This window comes from Peromyscus maniculatus, chromosome 7 (genome assembly GCF_049852395.1).
Source record: "Peromyscus maniculatus bairdii isolate BWxNUB_F1_BW_parent chromosome 7, HU_Pman_BW_mat_3.1, whole genome shotgun sequence".
NCBI lineage: Eukaryota > Metazoa > Chordata > Mammalia > Rodentia > Cricetidae > Peromyscus > Peromyscus maniculatus.
This window is the reverse complement of record NC_134858.1, coordinates 117,384,252-117,409,442: the sequence shown is the minus strand read 5'-3', so window position 1 is coordinate 117,409,442 and position 25,191 is coordinate 117,384,252. Positions and strand designations below refer to the sequence as shown.

At 44.6% G+C, this 25,191-nt stretch overlaps 1 protein-coding gene across 5 annotated transcripts in view; it reads left to right on the top strand.

The window, feature by feature from the left end:
• The first annotated feature begins 307 nt into the window (after positions 1-307).
• The window catches only part of Scn10a (sodium voltage-gated channel alpha subunit 10), a 94,264-nt gene continuing 69,380 nt past the window's right edge, over positions 308-25,191 (top strand). For all 5 annotated transcript variants that reach the window (XM_076577354.1, XM_076577353.1, XM_006986723.3 and 2 more), the window contains exons 1-5: positions 308-639; positions 3,506-3,624; positions 7,564-7,644; positions 24,385-24,513; positions 25,049-25,140. In XM_076577354.1, the coding sequence (XP_076433469.1) occupies positions 370-639; positions 3,506-3,624; positions 7,564-7,644; positions 24,385-24,513; positions 25,049-25,140 (691 nt within the window). In that variant the 5' untranslated portion in view covers positions 308-369. The remainder of the gene's footprint in view (positions 640-3,505; positions 3,625-7,563; positions 7,645-24,384; positions 24,514-25,048; positions 25,141-25,191) is intronic.

Below are 25,191 nucleotides of genomic sequence, written 5' to 3'. Positions count from 1 at the left end.
GAGGCAGGGGTAGGCTGCAGCCAGGCCACCCTGGAGATGAGGGAAGACGACAGCATGTATAAAGCTGATTTGAGGGGATCAGGGTGGGGCTTGTTACAGTGATAAGGGGACAATGGCTTGGGCATACAGAGCGGAGACTCCGTACCTGGATCCTGTAAAGGGCCTGCAGAGGGTGGGATTCTGTCAGGCCTGGGGGGCAGGGAGTGGGGGGCAGGAGTGGTTATGTGAGGAGCCGGCGACAAGGATGGAGGCTGTTCTAGCAATCAAGGAGGGCGGGGGGAGGGAGAGTTCCGGCGGGCAAGTTGTCATCTCTCTGTGGTTATTTCCCTCCCATAAGAGTGTGAATTCCTCCCCAAGAAGAATGAAAAGATGGAGTTCCCCTTTGGGTCCCTGAAAACTACTAACTTCCGGCGGTTCACCCCGGAGTCGCTGGCAGAGATTGAGAAGCAGATCGCTGCCCATCGTGCTGCCAAGAAGGCCAGGGCGAAGCACGGCGAGCGGAAGGGCCAGGATGAGAAGCCCAGGCCCCAGCTCGACTTGAAAGCCTGTAACCAGCTGCCCAGGTTCTACGGTGAGCTCCCGGCAGAACTGGTCGGGGAGCCCCTGGAGGACCTAGACCCATTCTACAGCACCCACCGGGTAAGCACTGCCCCTGGGAACATCTGCGCTTGGCTCTCGGTGAGCAGGCCTCAGTCCCACCCCGCCCAGGAAGTCCTTACCCCCAGGTGAAGTGGCTGTTGGCTAAAGAAGGCTGAGAAAGGAAAGTTGAACGCACCTCTCTCTGGATCTTTAGGAACTCTGTGATGGGGACAAACAAAACCCAAAGCTCCAAAGCAGACAGCTGCTGCAGAACTTGCATGGAAAGTTGCTTGTTCCCATGCGTGAGACCTAGCCTAGGGCCTCTAGAGGTGTTGGCTCTCTTTGCAGATCAGGAGCAGAGAATTTGAAGTTGAGAGAGGGATGCCCAAGCCAGGGATCTCTGAAGCCTTGGAGCCCCTGGAGTCTCCCAAGCTCTCTATGGGTTACTGAAGCCAAAACTGTCTTGAAATAATAGTTTGCTCTCAACTGTCTTTCCTATATTGTCTTGTGAGCCTGCAGTGGTAACCAAGGGGACCGCATCAACAACAGCCACTGGAAGGCGTGCCTATGTGCTCCTGGGTTTTAAAGTTTCTTAAGAACATGGCATGTGAGCAGGGCGGTGGTGGCACTTGGGAAGCAGAGGTAGATGGATCTCTGTGGGTGCAAGGCCAGTCTGGTCTACAGAGTGAGTTCCACGACATCCAGAACTACACAGAGAAACCCTGTCTCAAAAATCAAAATTAAAAAAAAAAAAAAAGAAAGGAAAGGAAAGGGGAAAAAAGACTATGGCATGGGCCCTACTTCCCTGCTGCCTTGATAAAATACCCTGACATAAGCAACTAAAGGGAGAAAAGGTTTATTAGCTCATCATTCCAGGCTCCACTCCATCATGGTAGCAAAGCCACGGCCGCAGGAGCTTGGGGGAGCTGGTTACATTTTGTCTGTCGTCTGAAGACAAGAGCAATGTGTGCATGCATGCTAGTGCGCGGCTGGCTTCCCTCCTCTCACAGTCCAGGATTCTGCCTGGGACGGTACCACCCACACACACTGGGTCTTCCTACCTTAATTAACACGATCAAGATAATCCCACCAAAACATGCCCAGAGGTGAACCTAATCTAGACCACCACTCATCAAGACTCTTCCTGGGGAATTCTAGATTATGTCAAATTGACAACATTGGCCACCACAGGGTGTGTACACACATACAAACATGATATGTACATTGTGTGTGTGTTCCTGTCAGTGTCCCTTTGCTGTAACAAAATATCATGAGAAATAGACAAGGGAGGAAAGGTTGGTTTTCGTGCACAGTTTCGGAAGTGTCTGTTCATCTGTGCTTGCTTGGCCCTGTCACTTTGGGTGAAACAGTTTATCATGTAGCAGGTACATGCAGATGAAAAGCACTCACTTCACAGTGCCAGGAAGCCAAAAGAGAAAGAGGAAGAGTCTGGGGCCCTGATTCCCTTTAAGGGCATACCTCTAGTTATCTAACTTCCTCTCCCTTGACCCCATGTTTTTTAGGCTTTGATTGCCTTACAGCAGCAGCACAGGCTGACAACCAGGCCTTCATTCAATACATGAGCTTTGAGCGCTAAGATCAAGACCATGACAACAATAGGAAGGTAGATAGATAGATAAGTTGGTAGGTAGATGGGGAGATAGATGATAGATAGATAGATGATAGATAGATGATTGATAGATAGATAGATAGATAGATAGATAGATAGATAGATAGATAGATAGATAGATGGTAGATGGTATACAGACAGATGAGTTACATAGATGCATACATACATATATAAATTTCTATCATATGTATACACACAAACACACATGAGCAAAGCAAAAAAGTATGAACATAATTAACTAGAGTCTTCAATGATTTTCTTAAATCAAAAAGGTTGAGAGCTAACAGTGCAAAGAGGGGCCCATGACAGCTTCCTCTCCTGTGCTGCGCCTTAGAGGCTCTGTGCAGCCCAAACATGGTAAGTACATGTTTGGAACCGACAAGGAGCTGGAACAAGCCATTGCAAATGCAGTTTGTAAAAGAGATAAGACACAGAGCCATGGTTTTTCTCCATCCTCTCTGTTGCCAAGAACCCACTCTTTCTAAATGCACAGAGGAGGGAACCGAGAGATGGTTTGGAGAGAGACCTGGGCAGTGGAGAGCAGGGCTGCATAGGGCTGGAAGTGAGTTCAATGTTGGGGTTGGGCACATGACTCAGTCGGCAGAGCGCTTGCTGAACAAGCATGGGGATCTGATTTTGATCCCTGGAACACGTGTGGGAAAAAAAGGCCAGGCAGAGTGGAACATGATTGTAATCTCACTCCTGGGGAGGAGGAGGAGGAGGAGGAAGAGGAGGAGGAGGAGGAGGAAGAGGAGGAGGAGGAGGAGGAGGAGGAGGAGGAGGAGGCAGGTGGATCCCTGGGGCTCACTGGTTGGCCAGCCTCACCTTGGTGAGCCTCAGGCCAGTGGGAGACTGTTTAAAAAATAAAAAGGGTGGAAGGATCCTGAGGAATGACACTTGAGGTTGATCCCTACCTTCTCAAATCATGCACACACACACACACACACACACACACACACACACACACACACACGATGAATTAAATGCAACTGAGCTCAACCATCTGCAGTCAGAATTTGCTCCTGGGCATGCTGCATATATCCAGCCCTTGAGTCAGCAGCCTGTCCATGAAGCACTCTCAGTGAGCTTGCCTTGGCTCACAGTCAGTCATGGAGTCCAAATTCTTGCAGAGAGGGTGAGGATGTGGCCTCTGCTCCCTCACCCTCTCTAACTCTCTACACCTCTACTAGATAGCCACTGAGTTGTGGTTCTTCCAACAGGTCTTGCTCATGAGCCTGAGAGGAGGCCACCCAGGATCTCGTTTCTCATTGCAGTCCATTTCTGCTTTTGTTGCAGACATTCATGGTATTGAATAAAGGCAGGACCATTTCCAGGTTCAGCGCCACTTGGGCCCTGTGGCTCTTCAGTCCCTTCAACCTGATCAGAAGAACAGCCATCAAAGTGTCCGTCCACTCGTATCCTTTGCACAGTCATGCCTTCTGCACTGTAGACTCAGGCTCGGCCCCTGCCGTCAGGTGCCTTCCTTAGAGGTTAGCAGGAGAGCCAGTGACGTCACCACAATGAAAACATTGTTTGTGTGCTTTTTCAATTTCATCTTATTTGTGTTGTGTGTATGTATGCACACCTGTGTGTGCACAGGTGCCTGCAGAAGCCAGGAGAGACCTTCTGGTCCCTCAAAGCTGGAGTTCCAGATGTTTGTGAGCCACCTGATGTGAGTCTTGAAATTGAGACCCCAGCAGTGATAGAGCAGTGAGGGTTCTTACCTACCAAGCCATTTTGCCAGCCTCTGTTTATGATTTTGGTGTTCCCAAAGACCCCCAAATAGTCTCAAGCAGAAGAAATGTTCACACAGACCAGCGTGGCTCAGGTTCACTGCAGACTCACCTGGATTCAGCTGTGGAAACACAACTTGAAAAATTATTTTCTTGCTAGGCTCAGCTGATAGAGTGCTTTCCCTGAACACATGAAGTCCAAGGTTCAATCCCCAGGACCATAGAAACCATGCATGATGGTGTGTGGCATGGTTTGTCTATATAAAGTATATATAAAACCCCAGCATTCACTAACAAACTGGATACTGGAGGATCATAATTCCACATCACTCTCAGCAACAGAATGACTTTGATGCCAGAATGGACTATGTGAAACCCCACCCAAACCCCAAATGTCCTCTTTTTAAAAAAATTTATTTATTTTTATTTTATGTGCACACATTAATTTCATTTTTTTATTTCATGTGCATTGGTGCTTTGCATGCATGTATGTGTGAGGATGCCAGAATACCCTGAACTAGAGTTACAGAGAATTGTGAGCTGCCATGTTGGTGCTGGGGATTGAGCCCAGGTCTTCTGGAAGAGCACCTGGTGCTCTTAGCCACTGAGCCATCTCTCCACACCCCCCAAATGTCCTCTTTATGAGGTGAGTTTTACTGATGCCCCAGGCACAGCCTTACCATCAAGATGGCCCGCTTTCCCCAGACACAATGACCGACAAGAAGACATCAGGCCCTTTACACTATCCTTGGCCATGCTGGGTGTGTGATTGCTCATTCCCCAAAGAGCAAAGTCTCCCCGACAACAAAGAGAACATTCCACGACAGCCAGAGCCCCGATCATCTTCCATGGGACCTCACTGATTGATCACGGGGCTCTGCCAACACCGTGAACTACTCACAAACGACCAGCAGGTTAAAGATGATTGTCTGAGGACCCTTCCACAGAGAAGCGGAATCAGACATTTTTGTCCCCAGGTCTGTATTACCTTGGCTGCTTTAGGGTGCTTCAGAAGCCACCTTCAGTGTCTTGTGTTTTTACTCAACCCAAGTCAAAACAGTTAGACAAAGGAGGACTTGGGCTTGGCTTCCAGTCATCTTCCAAACTGGAAACTCTTAGCGGCAAATCCGGCTTTGGCTTCCGGGAAGTTCATGTTCAGAACAGCCTTGCCCTGTTGCATGACAGATGGTAGCCAGCTGCTATACCTGATTTGCATTAGTGGAAAAGGATTCTCTCTTTCTCTACCCCACCCCAGTCACAGTGGACAGCTTGGGAAACTGCCCGACGGCACCTGAACTAGGAAGCCTGGAACAGAACCATCCACACGCTCACTGTGTAACTGCTTGATGATGTACAGCCTTTTTCCTTGCTGCGGTTATCTTTGTGGCTACCCAACAGGAGTTCTGTTTTCCGAATTGAATCTTGGAATTTTAGATTCTTTAGAATACTTTACGATAATCGCGGGCCCCCAATGGCTAACTACTTCCCAAGTGTCAACACTGGCACTGGAAAAGGGTCTTGGATGAAAGATTAGAACCTCATTTTACAGATAATGAAACCAACACTCAGAGGCATTTTATAAATGTCCCAAGGTCACAGGTCCAGCCTGTGGCATCTCAGGGGCAGTGTCTTCAGCGAGGAAGTAGACAGCAAGTGAATGGACAGAGATTAAGGTAATAATTCTCTCAGTGGGCATTCTCTTCTCCAGCAAAGTGTTGCTTTTTTTTGAAAATACATTTGAATTAAGCTTCTGGGTGTTGAAGCAGCAAGACCCAGCTTTTCAATGAAAGGACTCCAGTGTGTTCCTGCTTTGGGACAGTGAATGGGAAATCTGGGTTTTCTTTTAAATGCCATTGGGCTCAGTGCACCAGTGATCAGATGTAACTGGCCACTGGAAACATCTGTTGCTTGGACACATTTTATAGAATTTTTTTTAATTGTTTGCAGGTTGGGGTTTGGTAAACTGAATTTTCTCCAGGTTTTCTTCTGTTTAAAACTATACCAAGTCATTCCATTATAGTCCATCTACTTTATAAATTATATTGTTCTACATAAAACAAAGCATGGCTTTTATTTTTAAAATAGTAGTACACCGAGACTCAAGATTTTAAACATACTTCATTCATTCAGCTCTTTAAAAGTTACACTACTCATCAAAATGTCTTTTTATGTTTTAAAGGTATATATATATATATATATATATATATATATATATATATATATATATCTCCACAGAAATCTCAAATAAGGAGAAATAGCCAATGCACAAACTGTCCTCCATGGATCCCAGTTGAATTACATTGAGATAAGTAAATAACGGCTAATTAGAAATAAAATCTCTATCAATAGCCAAGTGACCAGCGAGTAGTCTTTCTATCTAGAGATCTGATAGATAACTAATTACCTGGTGGAGTCCCAGTTGGACAGAAAGTCTGTTGAGGGGTCTCCTCCTCACAAAGTGTGCACAGGTATACTTAATTTTAATCAGTTTGGTCACTACAGCCCCAAACAAGATCAATCAAAAGCAGAACTCCGTCACATTTGTGTGAATGCCTTCATAGACATGTGATATCACACAACTTGTAAGGTTTACAGAACTGAAGATGTGATCTAAATTTCTATCCTTGTGTTGTTCCCCCAGGTGAACATATTTCTTAATTGTAAATCAAGAGGAAAATGTGTTTTCATCAGTAGAATTTCCCTATTCAGACAGATGTTTTCCTAAGTTAATCTAAAACAAAAACATGAAAGGTATTTACAGAAAACTAAAATGATTTTAAATATTTCCGCTTGAGTGGAAATGATGAGGGATGAGTACCATCCTTACCTTGTAGGTAAAACTTCTCTCCAGGAGAGATGTTTTTCCTTTAGAAGAGACTGCTGGAGCTCATCAGCCCTGAGGAAATGTCCGCCTAGGAGAGGTCTGCTTGTAGATTCTCGCTACCTCCATTTATTTGCTTCCTTTCAAAGCCTCCCTCCCCTTCTGAGTATCCCTTAGCCAAATCTCTGTTCCTAAGAGTCTCTCTCTGGCTAGTAACTTCTTATTCTCCTTGGAATAGCCTCCCAGAGCCAGCATTTCACTTCCTCAGCCTGCTTTGGCCATCCCTACCCAGAATCCATTGCTTCAATGTGGTTGATCTCAGCTTAGGAAAACAATCTAACTAAACAGATTTTCATAAAAAGTAACAAACCTCCACCTGGTAACTATGGTTACCAGGCTGCTTGACACAGCATGATTCAGAAAGGCTATTTAAGCCTCTTCATGCTGTTTGCTCAGATCCTAGATGTAAATGATAAAAAGCTACCCACAGGTTAGTACTAGGCATAATGTGAACGGGATTTGGAAATTTGGCTCAATGGTCAAGTGTTTGCCTAGTACAAGGCCATGGGTTCAATAACCAACACCCTCATTATTGCTATTCCAACTGCTTCTACTAATTGTAATAAAGACCGAGTTCTCAGATGGGCTAGGTACTCAGCAGATGTGAACAGCAACCGCAGGACAGGACCATAACGCTGATAGTAGCTGAGTCATGAACTGTTCATTCGGCAGCAAGGTGATCCGACATGGGGGTTGTGGGCCGATGGAGACTCCCACTTGTCCTTAACATGGCCTCACAGCTGGTTCTCCATATTTATTACCATCACTATTCTATTCAACTGTGTGTGTATGACTCAAAACGATCTTCCAGAGAAAATCGAGTGAGTAAAACCGTCCCCATTCTGGGTCTTTCCCTTGTCTTCTCTTTCTTAGCAGCCTTTGTATATCACTTAGTTTGTATTTAGATGAGTCTGAATTCTGTTGCCCACTTGACTTTGCAATGGTCAGGTTTCTTCTGTGTGCCTATTTCCTAAGCACACATATGTTTTTGAACTTCAAGACAGTGTAGATTAGTGGTTCTCAACCTTAACGCCACAGTGGAACTTTACGGAGGTCCTTTAAACCTCCCATGCCTGGAAGGTCTGATTTCATTAGACTGTAATGCCCTGGGCAAGTGAGTCCTCCCGGACGGACAGACACACACACACACACACACACACACACACACACACACACACACACAGGCATGTGAGAATGAGGTTCTGGGAAGGCCTATACTTGAAGAGGTGGGGCAAACTAAGAAAAAACTATGAACAGTGGCTCTGGGATATGGCCACAGAATAATCCATGGCTGAAGGTGTGTAAGTTGTCCCGGCTCAGATGCTTCTAAAGGACTGTAGCATTTCTAGGGTGCCAGTGTCTCTGGTTGGCACATGAGACCTCTATTGTTTGAGAACAAAAGAGTTTTCTAAACACAGATGTGTCACCCCAGCTGAGGCAGGCATTCCTGCCCTTGTTCGAGCCTTTGGATGTAACAACAGGGTCTCCGAAAAGCTTTCTCTCTTCCCACCATTCATTCTTGCTAACTTTAAAAGTAACACATGCCGCAATAAAATGCTCCACCTCTGTTAGTATAGTAAAGGGAGAGAGAGTGCATGGCCCTTTTCACTGATACAGAAGGGAACTCCATTTGATAAGGTTCAATTTCCGTTTATGATTTCAAAACTCTTAGAAAAGTTGGAACAGAAAGAAATTGTCACACTCTGATAAAAAGTATCACTTCTTCAAAAAGCAGTATCCTCCTAAGAGGATGTTCACTTATCCAATGTTAATTGTGAGCTTGGAGATCTCACTTTGAGATCAAAGAGGGAAAATAAATATCATCGAGTCCCATCTGTTCAACTACACGGAGTGGGTTCTGGCCAGTGCAGTAAGGCAAGGATAAAAAAAGTGCATGAGTAAGATTACCAAATAAGCTATAACTTGTAGAAAATGATGTAGAGTACATAAAATATCCAACATAATCTAAAGAGAAACTATTAGAGTTAGAGGCTGGCCCAGCCGTTAAGGGCGCTTGCTACTCTTGCAGAGGACCAGAGTTGAGTTCCAGGCACTCACACTGGGCAGCTCACAACCGCCTGCTGTGTGTGTTCACATGCACGTGAGTGCAGGTGCCCATGGAGCCAGCTTTATCCAACACCCTCCTCTGTCCTCCGTGAAAATCTGCACTTGAACACACACAGAAGACACACACACATTGAGTAAAATAGATCTTTAAAATCTACTAGAATTAATAAGACTGTACATCAAGATAGTCGTGTGAATTCATGTACAGTAATCGATGTATTATATGTGTATGTAGCAGCATACTACAAGCTGGAAGTAAAATAAGTTTTGAAGTATCATTTACACTGGCATTTCAAAATATCAAGCTTCAGAAATAAAAATATCAAAGCATCGAGTAAATTACAGAAACAGCCCCAATAAATGGGGAGATAATGCTATGTTGTTAGACTCCAAGTCTTAATGTTGTAGAAGGCGCACAGATGAGTAATCAATTTAGTGTTATTCCCAATCAGTCTCAACAAGCATTTATGGCATTATTTGACAAACTGACTCTAAAATGTAAGTGGAAATACAAAGAGTAAATTATAGCCAAGACACTTTTGAGGAAGGAAAACAAGGGAGGAGAAATCGCCCCACTGGGGTACAAAGCCATTGCTATTAGGCTCTCCAGACTCTAAGCAGACCAATGTGTGTGCGTGTGCTTTTTGTGTGTGTGTGTGTGTGTGTGTGTGTGTGTGTGTGTGTGTGTGTGTGTGCATATGTGTGCATGTATGTGTGTGCACATGTGCACGCAGTCATTTAATTTGTGATGAAGATATCTCCACAGAACAGTAGGGAAGGTCAGTCTGTGGTAAGAGTGTGAGAGTCAGAAGACCTGGCATAATAAACTACATAGCTAACTACACACCACACTAGAGACAGTTCTATGTGGATTAGCCCCTAACTTTCCTTGTGAAATACAAAGGTGCAAAGGAAAACCATGACCTCGGGGGGGAGGGAAAGTTTTATTACAGACGAAGCAAGAAACAATAAGTAGAGGAAAGAACAGATAGATGCACTTGGTAAACTAAGAACAAAAGTTTTATTTTAATTATGTAGATGTGTGCACATGTACACCCTAATGCAGTGCCCACAGAGGCCAGAAGAGGACATAAAATCAAAGTTACAGGTGGTTGTGAGCTGCCTGATGTGGGTGCTGGGAATCGGACCCAGGTTCACGGTAAGAGCAGCAAATGCTTGTAACTGTTGAGCCGTCTCTCCAGCCCCTGGAAGATAACTCTTAAGAGAATGAAGACATCTGTACCAGGGCAGTTAAAGGAGAACTTATACTAGAGTCATGAACCCCTCTCCAAAAATCAAATTTAAAAACATGGCAGCCCAGTCCATTTTAGAGTGAGATAAAAATTTGAACAGGCAGAATTCCAAGTGGTCTATTAACTCATGAAAGTTCTTAAATTTTTTTTATCGAGGAGAACAAAATTAAAACTACGGTGGGAAATGACTAGGCACCCATCGTGTAGGGAAAATGCTGGAACTGCAGCCATTCCAAGTGTCTGGAGAGCTGTGGGGAACTGGAAGCTGTTCCGCCGATGGTGGGTGGTGCGTGGATTTGGAGAAGTTCGGTAGCAGTGGCGACTAATAAAGAGGAAGATGCACGTACCCTGTGCTCTTCCATTATACTCAGGTGCACACACACAACCGAATCCCCCCTGTGGGCACCACAGCCCAGCACCGAGGAAGCCTACAGACACTACCTACGGCAGTATGGAAGGAACTCAAATGTCCATGGCTGTTCAGTGCATTCAATGTTTGTTATATCGGTTTTTTTTTGTTTGTTTGTTTGTTTTTTTGTTTTTTTTTTTTTTTTGCTTTTCGAGACAGGGTTTCTCTGTGTAGCTTTGCGCCTTTCCTGAAACTCACTTGGTAGCCCAGGCTGGCCTCGAACTCACAGAGATCCGCCTGGCTCTGCCTCCCAAGTGCTGGGATTAAAGGCGTGCGCCACCACCGCCCGGCTGTTATATTCTTAATTGGATAATTTATAACAATGAATGTAGATAAGCCGTGGGTCCACATGAGAACAGGAATAAGTCTTAAGAATGTTGATCAAAACTAAAGGATTCTATAACTATGGTTCCATTTACACAAAATTTGAAGGCAAGCAAAACAATTTCACTTAGGAGCTGACTTAGTCTGCTTCCTTTGCTATAACAAAGTACCCGAGGCTTGGTCATTTGCAAATCATATTTATTGACTCGTAGTTATGGGGAATGGGGAATCCAAGAGGCCGGTGCCAGCACCTGCATGGGCTGTGGTAAGGGCCATCCTGCAGCATTACATCAACACTCACAAAAGTCAACAAATAAGTAAGAAAGGATTTAAAATACATGAACTGGGGAATTAAGTTGGCAAAATGGGTTTTGTTTTGTTTTGTTTTGAGACAGGGTCTCATGAGGCCCAGGCTGACTTTGAATTTGCTATGTACCTCAAGTTAGCCTTGAACTCCTTGTCCTCCTGGTACCACCCCTCAAACTCTTGGGTCAGTGCTGCAAGTGCAGAGAGATGTCACCCCACCTGGTCAAAACACGCATTCTGAGGAGACACATCCGAAGTGTAGCAGAATAGGAGTTAAAAATAGAAGTGAAATAAACCGTGAAAATGCAAAATATGTGGAGGGGAACCCTGAGACAGGAGAATGTAATCGGGTAGGGACTGTAGAGAGTCAAGACATTCTATTTGGGGACATGGACAGTTGTCACACAGAGCTGTGCCCTGTCCCCAAATTTGTAGCTTGGAGCCTGACCTTTTGTGTAGCCTTTAAGGAGATGGCTAAGTAAGGTCTCCAGGATTAGGGTTAGAGCAGCAAGAACTTAAATGCTCTGCAAGGAAGAAAAACCCCATTTCTCCCCATGCCCTGTGAGAATGCAAGAGAAGACAGCCACCTACAACGTAAGAAGGAAACCTTTTCCAGTCCCTCACCCTGCCAGGGCCTCATTCAACTTCCCAGACCGTGAGGGAATTAATTTCTGGTGTTCACGCCACTCAGTTGACAGCATTGACTGCTAGCCAGACTGACTAGTGAAGTCTTCACTTGACAGTGACTACGCTACTGTCCATGTACTTGTTTATTGTGTGTATGTTTATTGGTGAGATACTTTAAAAACAAAACAACTGTAAACCTGAAGTCTAAGTATAAGCCCGTCATCCCAGCACTTGGGAGGCTGAGGCAGGAAGACCGTGACAACTCCAAGGCAAGTTTGGTCTGCATTGGGAGTTCCAGACTAGCTTGGGCTAGAGTGGGATCCTGTCTCAAAACAAAGCAAAACAAAATAATAGCAATAATAATAATAATAATAATAATAATAATAATTCAAAAACAAATGAGCACTGCATAAAATGGCAGGCACTGAAAACATAAACCAGAATGTAATGCCTAGGTAAACTATAAAACTCATCTTTTATACGGTTGAGGTGATACTACTGCATTTAGATCTTTCCGTCTTTCAGAATTCCTAATGCAAGCATTTTTCTTCTCACTGTGAGTCATTTGGGAGTCACCTGGGGACTGTGGTTAAATATGGAAGACAGGATGCATACATTTTACCCTCTCTCTCAAAATGCCAGTACAATGACAGCATGGGTACAAGAACTGTATAAACACAAGAACAAAGGAGACGGGAAGGAAACACAGCGACGTAGGTGTCAAAACAAGCTTGGGAGACCAAAAGTGGGTGGAGGAACCGCAAGCCCCTGAGCAGACGGGCTCCCCTTCAGCCCCTGAGCAGACGGGTTCCCCTTCTGCCCCTGAGCAGACGGGCTCCCCTTCAGCCCCTGAGCAGACGGGCTCCCCTTCAGTCCCTGAGCAGACGGGCTCCCCTTCAGCCCCTGAGCAGACGGGTTCCCCTTCTGCCCCTGAGCAGACGGGCTCCCCTTCAGTCCCTGAGCAGACGGGTTCCCCTTCAGCCCCTGAGCGGACTGAGAAAGATGAGATCCAGGCATTTGACCCCCTGCAAGCTTTAGAGTCCTCGGAAGAGTTGACAAGATACAAACACAAAACACTGAAAGGGGAAAGGACAGAGTATGGGGGAGAAGTCACGTAACACAGCGTCTCTAAGGGGAGAAATTCAAAGAGGTCTAGGGGCCGGCAAGATGGCTCAGTGGGGAGGATGCTTGATGCCACCCCATGACCTGAGTTTCATCCCGGAACCCACTTGGTTGAAAGAGAAAACATACTTCTGCAAGCTGGGGGTGGGGAAGAGTAGGTATGGGTGGAATAAATGTTTGCTTTGTTTGTTTTACGAGACAGGGTTTCTCTGTGTAACAGCTCTGGCTGTCCTGGATCTCGCTCTGTAGACCAGGCTGGCCTCGAACTCACAGTGACTCACCTGGCTCTGCCTCCCGAGTGCTGGGGTTAAAGGTGTGCACCACCCCAGTGGTTTGTTTGTTTGCTTTGTTTGTTTAGAATAAATGTAAAAATTGCTGTCTTAATAATAGTCCTGAGTTGATAAGTGACCATTTTTCCCTTTGATTATCAACTTGGCACCACATAAAGAATCAGATGTGGTGGCTCACACAGTCTCCCAGTGCTGGGGACAGAGACAAGTGTCTCCCCTGAGCTCACCGGCCAGTCAGCTTAGTGACTGTGTTGCAACTGCACAGCTGGGCATGCACACACACACACACACACACACACACACACACACACACACACACACACACCCGCACAGCTGGGCATGCACACCCCACACAAAAAACGCTACAGAAAGGTTTCAATTAACGAAAGGGGAAGCCAGACATGGCAACACATGCCTGAAACCTCAGCACTCAGGAAGCAGAGGCAGGGAGAGCAGGAGTCCAAGGCCAGCCTGAGCAACATAGCAAGTTCTAGGCCAGCCTGGGCTATATAAGACTGTCTCAGATAGTACAAGAGAATGGGCAGAGATGTAAGGAAGGACAGACGGAAAAGCTAGCACCAAGAGCAGAGGGCCAGACAAGCACGATACTGAATGCTAAACTCAGGGGTAAGTTAGAGCTTTGCCATGAGCGATGCAAGGACGTATTTGCAAACTGAAGAACGTGAGTGAACGTGCAAAGCTATTGGAGGATCTGAAGAGTTGCATTTCTCTCTGCCTGTAAAAGACAGAGTGTGAAAAGTCTGTAATGATGGAGAGGGGATAGGAATAGGAAAATTCATTGCACACCGTATCGCTCTAAGATTAAGCCACAAAACCATATAAGTTAACTTCATATTAGCCCCACCCCAAAACAAAACAAACAACAACCACAAAACCCAATCCAGTTAGTTCCACAGACAAGAATAGCAAATAGTGAACTCTCATCATTCTGCAGTAAATGAGAAAATGACAGGAAGCTGAGGGAAAAGAGGAAGTCTTTACTCATCTATTTTAAAGCTGCCCTTAAAGAAATCTTGTACAAAAGACGGGTTACAAACTAAAGCTGCAGAATCTCTAGGGACAAAAACATTAAAATCAAGTTTAATCAGCACCTATAGGGAGAAAAAAAATAGTTCTCAGGGAGGCGATTTACAGCTCAGAAGTGTAGGATCTTAATATCAGCAAAGGCTGAAAAATCTGGCACAGAACTAGAGAAATAATAAAATAAACCAAAGGCAAACAGAAAGAAAAAATTAATAATTGGAGAAGAGATAAATAGCAAAATGGGGCTAATAGATTCAAATGGTGCTATAAAATATATGCCCAAGACCTTTGTACTAAAAAATGAAGAAACATTATTGAGAAATTTTAAAGTACTTACATAAATTTAAATATATCTTGTGATAATGGATGGGAAGATTACTATTATTAAATTGTTAGTCCTGCCCAAATTTATCTATAGATTTCAGTGAAATCTCACTAAAAATCTCAGCAGCAAGTAGGTTTGTGGAAATTGGATGGATAGATTTTACCAGCATGGAAGAGGTAGAATTGAACTATTCTCTATGATAAGTCCTAATCATAATAAGAATTCTTATGTGTCATGATTAATTCTTTGATGAATACCCTTGTGCACATATCTTTGTACAGCTAATGCAACAAAATTTGAGAGATGAGTTTTTAGAAGTAGAAGTTTCTGGACCAAGGGACATATAATTCATTTAATTTTTTTTAACTGGGTCTCATGTATTGCAGGATGGCCTTGAATCCTCTATGTAGACAGTGGTCTACATTTGTTCAACTTTCATCTGTCATTGTTACTGTTGCCTCTCATAATATCCCAGTTTACAAAAATGAATCATCACTTCAGAAATGGCTTGCTGAAGTATAATAATGACAGAAATAGACACCTAAATCCTGCAACCAGAACAACGAGTCTCAGACATAAGTGATAAATAGACTCCACCATGAAGGCGTAGCATGGATCTCCCCATCATGAGACAGGTGGAGGAGACGTGGATAATCCAGCAGAAGCAGATACACGCTTAAGAAAACAAAAACCATGACAGATATCAGGCTCACTGAATTCCATCAGCCTGATGACCGCCTCATCCTGGTGTCCCTTTTCAAAAGCTTAGGCATTTTTGTCAAATAATTGTGTAAAACAACAAAAACATATAGAGGATGTGGGAAATGGGGGATGTGCTTGCCGTGCGACCTGAGGACATGAATTTGGGTCCCCAGAACTCATGTCTGGGCCTCACAGCACACCCCAGCATTCCTACTGGAAGACCAGAGACGCAGGCAGGAGAGTCTGGATGCTCACAGCCTCGTGACCACAGTAGCAAATAAGACAGCTTTGTCAAAACAAAGTGTAAGGTGAGGATTGCACACAAGGTTGTTCTCTGACCTCCATGTGCATACCTTCATGGCACACTTGCACACATACATGCACACCACACACAGAGAGAGAGAGAGAGAGAGAGAGAGAGAGAGAGAGAGAGAGAGAGAGAGAGAGAGAGAGAACAAATCCTAATTGGTCTTAATAAAAACCTGGAGCCAGATATCAGAGTAAATGCTGAAAGATCAGAGAGACAAAGGAATAAGCCACCACCACCTCTCACCTGACCAACTCCTCAGCCAAAAGTGACTGAGCTCCTGTCTCCTCCCACCTTATATTCCTATTCTCTACCCAGCCATATCACTTCTTGTCTCAATCTTCCTAGTGCTGGAATTAAAGATATGTGTGCCTCCCAAGTACTGGGAGCAAAGGCATGAGATCCCAGTTGCTGGGATTAAAGGTGTAAGCCACCTCTGCCTGGCCTCTATGGCTAACTAGTGGCTGGTTTTGCCCTCTGATCTTCAGGAAAGCTTTATTTGTTATAGCATACACAAAATATCGAGAGAGAGAGAGAGAGAGAGAGAGAGAGAGAGAGAGAGAGAGAGAGAGAGAGAGAGAGAAGAGGGAGAGTGAGTGGCTGTGTGGTTCTGACTCTTTCCTCTTATCTAATATTTCCTTTATCACCCGAGAAAACATAAGGAAACGAGCACTGGACAAACATTAAAAACCACATCTGGATGCTGCAACTGACCATCATGAAGCAGGACCCCCGCCAGATCCACCAAGGGGAGAACACACCTCTGCTCCTGCTGGGCCTGACGAGGCACTGAGCTGCCGGCACTCGGTGGTGCAGGGCTGGGTCCTCATCCTTCGGTGAAACTCTGAAAGTAGTCTTTGCAGAGAACTTTCTCGATCATTTCTGGGTCTGTTTGATCTGAAAAGTTGGAAATATCCACCGAAACTTCCCAACATCCAATAGTTCAGAGTGGAGATGTTCTGATTTAGAAAACTCAAGAAGGTAGGGGACAATTGGAGGATGACATTGACCATGTGGCCAGCTGGGCTTCTTAGGGAGTCTCCAACACTGTTTCTCTCACCACGTGAAAAAATTAGTCTTTTAAATCTGGTTTTCATTTCAAAGTTAATGTTTGTTACAATTATTTAGCCATACAAATCATAGACATTTCTATACACCCTCATATCATATTCTTTATATATTTCCATTAACATTCTCAAAATTTTTATTATTGCATGTTAACTATACGAAACAATGGGTTTCATTATGACATTATCATACATGTATACAAGATTCACACACACACACACACACACACACACACACACACACACACACACTTTCTTTATTCGCTTATCTGTTGATGAAGACCTAGGCTGATTCTGACATTGCTTATTGCAAACAGGACTTCAATAAACATGAATGCATAGGTACCTCTCTGGTTTTGCCTGTTTGGGACACAGACCCAGATGTTGAAGAGCTACATTGTGTGGTAGTCTTACTTTCAGTTCTTTGAGGGTCCACCATGCTGATTTCCAAAGTGTTTGCACTAATTTGCATCACCACCAACAGTGTGTAGAGATCCTTTTTCCAAATCCTTGCTACCGCTTGTGTTCTGTGTCCTGGCTGAGATGGAGATAGGTCTCAGTGAGTCTGATTTTTTTTTTTGAGATAGGGTTTCTCTGTGTAGCTTTGCGCCTTTCCTGGATCTCGCTTTGTAGACCAGGCCGGCCTCGAACTCACAAAGATCCGCCTGCCTCTGCCTCCTGAGTGCTGGGATTAAAGGCGTGCGCCACCACCGCCCGGCAGTGAGTCTGATTTGTATTTCCCTGATGGTTAAGGAAAGTGAATATTTTTCATATATATATATAATATATATATGTATATATGCATGTATATACATATACACATATTTGTATTGTCTTTTGCATGTCCTCTTTTTGAGATCTATCTGTCCAATTGATTTGCCTTTTTATTGATTGAATGATTTGGTTTTGTCATGTTTAGTTTTTTGGGTTCTTTATAGATCCTAGAAATGAGTACCCTCTCAGATTTATAGCTGATAAAGATTCCCTCCATCCTTCAGGTCGTCACTCCGTCTGCTGGGTGTTTTCTTCTGCATCCAGAGGTCTTTTGATTTCATTCAGAGTTGGTGGAGCTCTCTTTAGACTGTCCTTGCCTGCATCTGTATCTTGAAGCATTCTGCCCTGTTTTTCTGCAGTGATTTCAAATGTTCTAGCCTTACCTTTGTGGCCTTTTGACCCATTCTGAGCTGATCTTACACAGGATGTGGTGGAGGGAGCTAATTTACATCTTGTACACGTCTGCATGCAGTTTTGAAGTACTGCTTGTTAAAAATACCATCTTCCTCCAGTGTAAAACTCCAGCATCTCAGTCAAAAATCCGAGGGTGTTATCTGTGTGGGTTTGTTCCTGGGTCTTCTAATTGAGTCCATTGCTCTATCTGTTTTTCTTTCGGTATTATGTTGTACTTTTGTTACTACGGCTCCATAATTTGAAGTCAGTCATCAAGACACCTCCCAGGTGCTTTTGTCTTTGTTGGCGGAGCCCCCTTCCTTGGCCCAGCCTATCAGATGGTTTTACCTATGTGGGACTTTTTGTGCTTCCATAACAAGTCCCGAGAGTTGCTTTTTCTAGCTCTGAAGGAACATCAGTGGAATTTTGATGGGAAATATTGAATATGTGGGTATCTTCCAACAATATGGCCATTTTCACAGTATAAATTCTGCTAAATCATGAACCATGGATGGTCTTTCCACCTTCTAGTATCTTTTCTATTTCTTTCTTCCATGTTTTCTAATTTTCATTATAGAAATCTTTCACATTGGTTAGGTTTATTTATATATATATTGAGGGGAGTCTTGTAAATGGATTTTTGCTTCAGTTTCTTGCTTGGTGACTTTGTCAGTTCTGTGTAGAAAGGCTAGTGATATCTGTATGTTGGCTTAGAGCTAAGAACCGTCTAGTGGAGTCTTCTGGGCTTTTAAACGCAGGACCATATCATCTGCAAATAACATGACTTTTCAGTTCCCTGTTTGTATCTTTATTTTTTCTTTCATATTACTCTGGCAAAACTTTCAAGAAATATATTAAGAGCCAGCGAGACGGCTCAGCAGGTAAGAGTACCTGCTGTGCAAGCCTGACAGTCTGAGTTCAGTCCCCAGAACCCACAAAACAGGAGGAGAAAGTCAATTCTTACAAATTGTCCTTTGGCCTCCACACACATGTACTGTGATACATCTCTCTCTCTCTCTCTCTCTCTCTCTCTCTCTCTCTCTCTCTCTCTCTCACACACACACACACACACACACACACACACACACACACACACACACAAATGATAAATAAAATTTCAATAAAAATACACTGACTAGGATTGGGGATAGTGGCCAGCTTGGTCTCATCCCTGACTTTGGAACACATGCTTTCTGCTCCCCCATTCAGTACAACGTCTGCTGTAAGGCTGTCAGGTACCTTTACCCTGGTGAAGTAAGAGCCTCCCATTCCTGGGTTCTTCACGGAGTTTTGTCATAACGTGATGTTTAATTTTGTTAAAATTCTGTCCTTCCTGCATCCACGAGGTGGTTGTGTTACACTTATTGGTTTGCAGGTGTTGAACAATTGTTTACACACCAGCTTGATGGTGGTGTGTGATCGCGTTAATGTGCTGTTGAATTCCGCAAGGTTTTTGCTGAGGATTTCTGCTGTCTGTTCATGAAGGATACAAAACTATGGTTTTCTCTCTTTTTTTTTTTTGTTGTGTCTTTGTTTAGTGTTAGTGCAAGGGTAATATAGACTCTGTGGAATGAGCTTGGGAGCGTTCTGTCTCTTTCTTTAAACAGCTGGGAAAATTCAGCTTTACACATGTGCTGAATCCATCTGGTCCTGGCTGCTTTGGTGGGAGAATACTTCAATTTCATAGCTTGCTATCGATCTGTTTAGGTTTTACAACTTCCCAGTTCTATATTTTTAGATTGTGTGTTTCTAGAAATGTGTCAATTTCTTCAAGAGTTTTCAATTTATTAGAGTATAAGCTTTCAAGGTATTCCCCAGTGGGGCTGAGATGACTCAGAAGGTAAGAATGCTTGTCATCAAGTCTGATGAGACTCACATGGCACAAGGAGAGAACTGACTTCTGCAAGTTGTCCTCTGAACTCCGCATGTCTGTCTACACACACACACACACACACACACACACACACACACACACACACACTAATAAATATCTTAAAAATTCCTAATGATCCCGTGTCTCAGTGGTACATGCTGTAATACCCTTTCTGTCTCTAGTTTTATTAGCTTATGTCCTTTCTTTCTATTGATTACTTTGGTAAGCATTTGCCAATGTTATCATTTCAAATAACAAAATAGTTTTTTATGACTTTTTTAGTTTGCATTTCATTAATTTCATCTCTGATCTTTAATTTTTCTTCTACTGCTCTTGAGATTGGCTTGTTCCCTTTTTTCTAAGGCCTTGAGATGCACCATTAAGTTATTTGATATCTCTCTCATTTTAACATAGGCATTTATAGCTGTAAACAAACATATATTTTAGAACTGCTTTTACCACCTCCAACAGGTTCTGGAACATTATATTTTAATTTTAGCTTGGCTCTAGGAATTTTACTACCCTTCATTGGATCTCTTTGGTTGCCCACTAATTGTTCCAAAGTGTATTGTTCAGTTTCACATATTTATATGTTTTCTGTAATTTCTCTTGCTGTTGACTGTCCCTTTTATTTTATTATGATATGGTAACACGCAAGAAATTATCCAGGTGTTTTTTATTATTTTAAACTTAACTATTATATCCTTTAGATTGATTGTTCACTGTATCAACATGAAATGACTTTCTTGGTGTCCTCTAACTTGGGCTTGAAGTCTGTTTTCTGGGATATGAGTACAGCTGCTCCTGTTAGATTTTAGATTCCATTTGTTTATCTTTCTCAGTCCCCCGTGCCCTGTGTTCACCTTTGCTGTGACATGAGTTTCTGGTAGCCAGCAAACAGTTGAGTCTTTAAAAAAAAAATCCATTCCACTGACATGCATGCTTTTATAAAAAGATTTATTTTTATTTTATGTGTATGCATATTTTGCCTGCATATATGTCTGTCCACCACATTTGTGCAACACCCATGGAGGCCAGAAGAGGGCATCCAACCCCCTGGAACTGGAGTTACAGGTGGTTGTCAGCCTCCATGCGGGTGCTGGGAACTGAAATCTGGTCCTTTGGAAGAGCAGACAGTTCTCTTGACCATGCAGTCATCTCTCCAGCCCATGGTCTGTGTATTTTAGTTGGAGAATTGAGAATATAACTTTCAGAGGAACTGTGGAAAGGAATGCATAAATGCTATTGCTTTGTTATTGTTGATTCCTCCCTAATCCACATTTGCTCATCTGCTGTTCTACTAGGATCTCCTCTTTCCTGGAGCTGCACTTGGGAAGCAGAGGCAGGCAGATCTCTATGAATTTTCAGCCAGCCTGGTCTCTATAGTGAGTTCTAGGACAGCCAGAGCTATAGAGTGAGACCCTGTCCTAAAAAAAAAAAAAAAAAAAAAAAAAAAAAGGAGGATGGAGGAGCCAACCAAACCACCAGAAACAAAAACAATGAAAATCCAAAAAAAAAAAAAATTTAGAGGACAAGATAAGAAAAAAGAACAAAGACAAAAATTGGATCCAATGGAGGGAACTGGGTAAAAGTCGAAGAATGTTAGATGTGGTAGCCACACCTTTAATACAGCACTCAGGAGGCAGGCGGATCTCTGTGAGTTTGAGGACAGCCTGGTCTACAGAGTGAGATCCAGGACAGCTAGAGCTATGTAGATAGACTGTGGAGAGAGAGAGAGAGAGAGAGAGAGAGAGAGAGAGAGAGAGAGAGGAAGTGAGGAAAAAGGAGGAAGTAAAGATTGAATATGAAAGCTGGGTGTGGTAACTTACAACCCCAGAGCCTCGGCCTGTGCTGAGCTCCTGCTCCAAAAGAGAAAATAGAACTGACAGTAGAAGAAATTAAAGGGGAAAGAAATAGAAGGAATAAATAAAAGAAAAAACTTACATTAAATATTTAAAAATGAGCATGCAAATATTCAAATCACTCAGACTGATATTTAAAAAGTCTCTATAGTTTTTTTTTAAGGTAACACCAAAAAATGTGGGGAAGAATAAATTAAAAATGAAAAAACAACAACAAAACCCCAAACAGTTAAGACAGCAGGTTTCCAGTTCTCGGGAGCCAGGGGTGTGGGCAGTGGCCCTCTGCCTGCTTGCCCGTGCGTGAGGACAGCCTGTGCTCTCTGCCTCCCTCCTGCAGCAGAGGCCTGGTCTGCGGAGAGAGAGAGCCTCCTGCAGCAGAGGCCTGGTCTGCGGGGGGGGGGGGGGGGGGGGAGAGAGAGAGAGAGAGAGAGAGAGAGAGAGAGAGAGAGCCTCCTGCAGCAGAGGCCTGGTCTGCGGAGAGAGAGAGCCTCCTGCAGCAGAGGCCTGGCCTGTGATTGCTTTCCTCCAATCTATTTTTTTCCAGATTTCCTCTTAGTCTTGGAGCAAACAGATTCTCTGATTTTCCATTTTATTCATTCCTGCTTTGGGTTTTATTTTCTGAGATTTCTAAAACTATTTGCAATCTTGCTTCCAGAAGTTATGTTTTGTTCTTTAATGCTTTTTAAAAAATAGATTCCTGTTCTTGCATTAAGAAATGTTTATCACAACTTTTAACTCTAAAAATATCAATAGATGGGATTTTTTCTTTCTCTAGATTTCCTTAGTCCTCCCTTCATTCTTTCTTCTCTTTACACCCTCTTTGGTTCCCTGGACTTTTGTTTTATTTTGGTGATGTTGTTGGAGACAGGACCATGCTATACAGCACCGGTTGGCCTGATACTCGTGTATAAGGTCCAGTCTGGCCTGTGGATCACAGCAATCCTCCACTTCATCCTCTCCAGTGTGGGATCACAGGAATGCACCACCGTGCCTGCCTCATGTTTTGGTTTTGATTCCAAGCATCCCTCAAATTCACAGTGCTCCTTGGCCAGCTTTCTTATTAAGTGTTGAGCCTACTGAGGCTGCGCTATCAGATTCCTGCGATCCCAGCCCTCAGAAAGCTATGTCGGAGGGTCACAAGTTCAAGAGCAGCCTGGGCTACATGACTAGACCCCAGTGGACAGAGAACAGGCTAGATCTTCACGAGCTGTGAATCTGACCGACTTCCGGGAACTCAGCAAAGGCAGAAGTGGGAGGTGCCTGCCTTTCCATGGAAGTTCTGCTTTCCAGCCTCAGGCTGCTCCATTCTCCCTCATGTTCACCTCCTGAGAAAAAGCGTCCAGTCCACCTCAGTAGCAGGCAATCCCCCACTGAATGGGTGGTGAAGTTGGGTCTAGAAGGCCCAGCTGCTTCCGGAGGAGAATGGAACAGGCTTTTGTGCCCCACCTGCTCCCTCTCCCACACACACACCCCTGGAGTCCCGAGCATCTCTAAGTCCCAAACTGTCCGGGGCTGTGCAGAGCAGCTTGTATTTATCCTACGGGCTTCGTGTCTTTGAAAAATCCTCTGTCATCCTGAAGGAGCTTCAGGAAGGGTGGGGTGAATGCACGTTTACATGTTTAGTCAAGAGTCCTCGTGTGTGTGTGTGTGTGTGTGTGTGTGTGTGTGTGTGTGTGTGTACATGCCTGTGTATATGGTTGATGCAAGGCTGGTGTACAGTTTCTTTTCAGTTGTTCTCCACCTTGGTTTTTGAGGCAGGGTGTCTAATTGAGCCTAGAGCTCACAGATTCAGCCAGATTGACTGGCCAGGGAGCCTCGGTCTCCACTTACCTAGTGCTGGGGTTAGAAGCACACATGTGCTGCCACACCTGGCTTTTCACATGTGTGTCAAGGATCTGAGCTCAGATTCTCATGTTTGCACAGCAAAGCCTTTGCAAATCAGCCATTCCCTCAGCGCTAAGTCATGTGCGATTCATGTGTACATCTGAGCCCGCGGTTCCCCATATTAGCACCAGCTGGGAACATGTTAGAAATTCCAATCCTTGAGTCCCACCTCAGACCTGCTGAACCAGACACTGTGAGGACAGCCCAGGGACCTCTGGAGCAAGGCCTTCAGGTAGATCTGATGGTAGCCAGGGTGTGGTAGCCATTGCCACTGGTGATTGAAGGATTCTGAGCATTGCAGAAACATCACCTCACTTCCAACCTCAGCTCTTCAAATCTAAACCCAACAAGGGGCGCAGCAGAACAAAGGGGCTGTCTTGAGACACCCAGTTCCATCAGGCTCTGCCCTGCTGAGAAAACGTCTGTGAATCAGATGTCTTCTCTTCCACGGTAAGGAGGCCAGGAGCACAGCTACGCCAGGCATGGTGGGAAAGGAAAAGAGGTCTGGAAGTAGGGAGGTACAGGAAGAGGACAACGACAGAGACCTGTGCCTCTTCCACATCTCCCAACAGCCACAGGTTGGGAAGGGAACCTCCAGCCTCCATAGGATGGAGGCCTCGCACTGAACGGGAGCCTCGTTCTTCGCCTGACATTGTCCTCTGCCCACTCAGGAGCTGCTGCTGTCACACGACTCTCCTCTCTCTTTCTCTCCCCTCCCCTCCCACCCCCCCACTCTCTCCCCCCCCCCCCAGTCCACTTCTGTGACTCCTCAGTGTGTGTCTAGCTTCTTCCTGGCCCCTTCTCCTTCACCTTGGCTATGGTCTTTGTATGTGTTTCCTCGGAACAACCACAGGGATTCAGTCCTCACGCCTGGCAGAGGGAGCACCTGGTCCCTCCGTGGCACAGTTAATGTCTCCCCACCTCCTCCCCAGGTATGCCTTCACTGTCATTTACACCTTCGAAGCTCTGATCAAGATACTGGCGAGAGGGTTTTGTCTAAATGAGTTCACTTACCTGCGAGACCCCTGGAACTGGCTGGATTTCAGTGTCATTACCCTGGCGTGAGTGTTCCCGCTCTCTAGATGTGTGTCCATGCAGGCTTTGGGGTGTAGGGCTTTTGGGGGTGTCCATGCTCATAATATGGATTACCTCCTCATCTCCATCAGTTTCCTCTGGTGGAGCCTTGTGGCTTGGGTATTGGAATACATAACAGCTCGTTCCACGCCCATGGGGACAAACCAAAGTTATGTGTTAATAACAGGCCAACGCAGGTCAGGTGAGACTCAGCGTTATTCCTACCGAACAGTATCTGAGGAGGCAGGTTCATCAAGCCTGTGTGTTTGAAATCCACCTGTGCACCTCTTGAAATGGTACTTTCTGAAAAAGAATGTGATGGTTTACTGGGCATCCATGCCGATCCGTAGATGGCAATGCCACTGGATATGCCTGCCTGTCCTGTAGATGGCAATGCCACTGGATATACCTGCCTGTCCTTGATCTCCCAAGGCTCCTCTCCCTGTGACTACCCTTGTGTGTGCTGCATGCACCCTGAAACCCTGGCCCTGAGAAAATGCTGAGTGCCTTTCGGTTCTACAGGTATGTTGGTGCAGCAATAGACCTCCGAGGAATCTCAGGCCTACGGACATTCCGAGTTCTCAGAGCCCTGAAAACGGTTTCTGTGATCCCAGGTGAGCGGCTTAGCCAGCGCGTTCGTTCAGCAGAACAAACGTGCATTTCGA